The sequence below is a fragment of the Chlorella variabilis genome (genome assembly GCF_000147415.1).
Source record: "Chlorella variabilis unplaced genomic scaffold CHLNCscaffold_8, whole genome shotgun sequence".
NCBI lineage: Eukaryota > Viridiplantae > Chlorophyta > Trebouxiophyceae > Chlorellales > Chlorellaceae > Chlorella > Chlorella variabilis.
The window spans coordinates 1577336-1581336 of NW_005435080.1; the positions used below are offsets into that span (position 1 = coordinate 1577336).

Sequence of the window (4001 nt, forward strand, 5' to 3'; positions counted from 1 at the left end):
TCACCCCCCGCCCAGCCCGTGCACCACCCCACCCTCCTCATCCCCTTGCCCCTTTTTGTTTTCTGGCCAACCCCTGTATGCCCCGCTCGCCCAAGATTTGGCAGCCCGCATCGTGTGCTGTATGCCCCTTTTGTTCCAATTCCTCGTGCCTAGTGGAAAGTGAAACCACCTGCGCCCTTGTTGAGCGCGGTGGGCGTGGGGCAAGGCCGAGCCTGAACCCTCGCCGTGCCCACCCCGCCGTGCTGGCGCCCTCTGTTCTGCTTGCGCTCTGTCTCCGCTGCTCCCCAAGTTTTGAAACGGGAAGGCAGGCTTGCGGGACTCCCCTGGCTGATTGCCCCACTCGGCCCGCCCGACTAGGCATCTGTTGTCGCCTCGCCGCCCCGCAGCGCCCTTCCATCGCCCGCTCGTGCGCAGCAGCGCCTCCACACCCACTGATCTCTTCTCTCGCTGGCCCGCGGCAGTAGCCCACTACGCTGTCGGTAGTACTACCTCTTGTGCTGTTACTTGCCGATTATCAATACGCTTCAGCGCATTCTGCTGGACTATCATGCTGCTCAAGAGCCGCGGGTCCCTTAAACCGCCACCTAGCTCGCCACTCGCCACACCCCAGCTGGCGCCGATGTAACAGTTTCAACCGTGGCTCTGAAACCGGGATCAGCAGGCTGGGACTCGCCGCGCCCCTTCTGGAGGCTCCCTTTCAGCTGGCGCTGCCCGTCTTGCTGCCTCCCAGGGGCCGGGCGCCGGTACCGCGGCCGCTGCCTGCGATGCTGTCGGCTGTGGTGCCAGCATAGCCTGCGATCAGCACTCTGGTGCCTGGCGGGCCGACGTTGGCGCCCATGCTGCTCGGCCCACCTGCATGCATTGCGAGCGCAGCGTTGAGGCGGGAGGCGCCGCCAGCCGCTGGCGGCAGTGGACCAGGTAGCTGCCCAGCAGGGGCCCACCTTTGGGAAGGTCGGCGGGCGGCTCATGGAGGTCGGCAATGGCCTGCTTGTGCTCGGGCGTGGGCGCCTCCCCAGGCTGTGCCTCCGGCACTGCCCTGGGCTCTCCTTCACCCTGCAACTTGCTGCTGACAGGCTCGCCAGCGGGCAGCATGATGGCTGTGCAGGGATGCGGAAGGACAAGGCTGCCGTTCCAAGGTTTCTGGCCAAGCTGGCACCGGTCGCCATGTCAGCTATGGCCTCCCTGCCTTCGTCTCCCTTCACCGAGCGTTTTCACCAATCCCAGCATCTCCTCATACGACATATACTCCATTGCACCGTCTCGGCGCCTTCCCGGCTTCGGTTCCGAGTGCGGCGCAGCCTGAACTTGTCCGAATGAAGCCTAGCGACCCTGCCGGTCCCTTTATCAGCAAGCAGGCATGCATTTATGGTTCTGCAGCGCCTTGTGCGGTGCCGGTAGAGCCCACGGGGCGTGTGCAGCAGGTGTGCTAAACTCGACACCAGTTGGCGCCCATGCAACGCACACAAACCTCCCTTGCACCCCGCAGACCCCCCTGGAGCTCAGAGCAGGGGAGGCCGATCGCCTCCCAGCTGGAGCTCTGGCCGGGCAGCCGCCCAGGTGAGCAGCGCGGCGCCAACCGGTTGGTGGTGCGCCAAGCGACCGCTTTTCCCTGCCTGTGTGCCGAAGCTGCTGCCCTGACCCTACTGCGGTGCGCCTGCTTCTTGGGGTGCAGGGAGGCCCCGCACGCCCTGCAGCCCGAGAGCGACGGGCCAGATCTGATGATGGAGCCGCTGCGGCAGCACGACCCAGGCGAGCAAAGCAAAGCCAGCCTGGAGCGCCGGCCTGGGAGGGTCTGCCTGCCTGCCTTGCCTGGGGCCGTGACACACTCATACAGGCGCACAAGGTTACTCATGCTGCCGTGCCGCTTGCTGCCTTCCGTGCGGCTGCAGCGGAGCGCCTGAGGGGCGTGGCCGACGCGCAGGCGGAGACAGAGATCGCCGCCGCCAAGGCGCATGCCGAAGCTGTGAAGCAGCATGCGGGCCACCGCTGAGCGCAGGGCAAGGAGTGCACCCGCGATGGAATCGTGCATCAGCCGCTCCACCAGTTTGGTGGAGAAGTAACCCGCCGTTAGTAGCAGTTCGCTAAATAACCCCAGCAGCATGCGTTTTCAATGTGTTATGGTCTTCTGTGCACTGTGAAGCAACCTGCAGTAGCATTCAGTCACCTTCCTGTGTGAATGGTATCGTGTTGGGCCCACGCGGCGGCGGCGCTGCAGGCGGGAGCGCCATGTCACTGTTGTGCAGGAAGGCCACCCTTCCCCTCCATTGACGCCGGCTCACACCGCTCTTCAATTGAGTGCACCCCCTGCAGCTGTGTTCGCTCTCTGGCCTTCTATCCCGATGAAGAATGCTGTAGCGCTGCTGTTGCTGCTTGCGCTGTTGAGCTCCGCGCACGCGGTACTTGAGGAGGACAGAACGGACATATTTCCGGGCTACAAGGAAGAGGGAGCTCCCCACGCCTGCAACGATGAGCTGCCCGAGGTGGTGTGCAAAGACTACAAGGAGGCAAATATGTGCGAGACGAGTGAGTGCTGCCGCTGAGGCGGGGGTGCTTGCAGGGTGCCCTCTTGGGCAGCGGCGGCAACCGCGACGGCAGCGGCGGCAACCCTGCCTGCCCTTGCTTGCATGGCCGCTTGCAGGCTATGTGAAGAAGGCTTGCCAGCTCACCTGCGGGGCCTGCACCAGGCAGCACGACAGGCCGCCAGAGCCGATGTGGGCACGGTGACGTGCGCGGTAGCCGCGCAGGCACACGACAGGTGGCTTCCAGCCACTCGCCAACGATCCAGCTTGACCAAGCTCTGAGCCCACTCCCATGCATCTTGCTTACCCTATTTGCTCGATTCCCATTGCTGACCATTTCATTCTTGCTGCGTTGGGTGTACTCTCTGCGGTGGTTGCCGCTCTGTAACAATTTTCAATCGTTTACATTGGATTGCAGGCGGGGCAGAACAATTGCAGGGTGTCTTCCGATTCGCGAGTGCAGGGATGTCTAACATAATGGCAATGCAGCTACCTAAACCTAATCTTGGAACAGGACGCGCTCGCACCGCGATGCCGCGCCCCCCCAGCGGCGCTGCCCACGACGCATTGCCATGCCGCCGCCGCTGCGCCTACCGCACCCGGCCGCGCTTGGCGGGCTGCTGCTTGGTGCCGTCGGGGGCGTGCTTGCGCTTGGCTGCCGCCGACAGCTGCTCCCGGAAGGGCGGCACCCCCTCCTCCTCGCTGAAGTCGTAAGCGTCGTGGGCGTGCGCCTCGGCCTGCGGGTGGGGCGGGCGGGAGGCGGCGCGGCGGAGCGGGCCAGATGGCAGCGGTGGGTGTGGTGGTGCTGGTGTGGTAGTGGTGCTGGTGGGGGCCAGAGGCGGCAGCGCGGCCCGGCGCCTTGCTTGAATGTGCGGCCCCAGGCTGGCGGGTCCCCACCTGCGGCACCCACTCCTCGTTGTCCTCTGCCGTTGGCGCCACAGGCTGCACCTGGCCCTCCGCCAGCTGGGACACCCACCCAGAGAAGGGCTTGGCTGCGGGAGGGAGGGTTGCGGGGAGGGAGCGTGGGCGAGGGCGGTGGAGGGTGGCCGGAGCAGCCGCGCCAGCCAGCGGCGGGCAGGCGCCCACCGGCCAGGCTGGCATCCCCACCTGCCCTGTACATGCACTTGCTCTTGCGCGCGTGCGACACCAGCGCCGACCAGCGTGGGTTGGATTGCAGCGACTCCACATGCCCCACCACAATGAGGGAGGCCCTGAGGGCGGGCGGGTGGCATTAGTGCGCGGCCCTGGGGCGCGCCGCCAGCGGGTGGCAAAGCACACGGCGACTCCCCACCCCCGCCTCCCCATCCCGCCCAAGCCCCTGGCCAGCCCCGAGCATCCAGCATCCAGCCCCACGCATCCAGCAGTCCCACCTGGCCCGCGTCAGCCCCACGTTGATGCGCCGCTCGTCGGCCACAAAGCCGATGCCGCGGCTGCCGCGCTGCGAGCGCACGGTGGAGAAGAAGGCAATGTCCTTCTCGCGGC

General features: G+C 66.1%; 3 protein-coding genes across 3 annotated transcripts in view; 1 reads left to right on the plus strand and 2 right to left on the minus strand.

Moving 5' to 3' along the window:
* Positions 1-697: 697 nt before the first annotated feature.
* On the minus strand, positions 698-1092 carry CHLNCDRAFT_145115 (hypothetical protein; the record flags this gene model as incomplete). The annotated part of the gene is made up of 2 exons (XM_005848498.1): positions 698-852; positions 942-1092. 2 exons carry the CDS (start codon positions 1090-1092, stop codon positions 698-700), a joined length of 306 nt encoding a protein of 101 aa, XP_005848560.1.
* Positions 1093-2339: 1247 nt separating this feature from the next.
* CHLNCDRAFT_145117 (hypothetical protein) lies at positions 2340-2724 on the plus strand (the record flags this gene model as incomplete). The annotated part of the gene is made up of 2 exons (XM_005848304.1): positions 2340-2523; positions 2639-2724. The coding sequence occupies 2 exons, from the start codon at positions 2340-2342 to the stop codon at positions 2722-2724; spliced, it is 270 nt and encodes an 89-aa protein (XP_005848366.1).
* A 180-nt stretch (positions 2725-2904) lies between these two features.
* CHLNCDRAFT_57676 (hypothetical protein) overlaps positions 2905-4001 on the minus strand; it is a gene marked incomplete at its 5' end in the record, with an annotated part of 6843 nt that continues 5746 nt past the window's right edge. Inside the window, 4 exons of the mRNA XM_005848499.1 lie at positions 2905-3256; positions 3417-3511; positions 3627-3730; positions 3890-4001. Of these exons, the coding sequence (XP_005848561.1) occupies positions 3110-3256; positions 3417-3511; positions 3627-3730; positions 3890-4001 (458 nt within the window). The 3' untranslated portion in view covers positions 2905-3109. The remainder of the gene's footprint in view (positions 3257-3416; positions 3512-3626; positions 3731-3889) is intronic.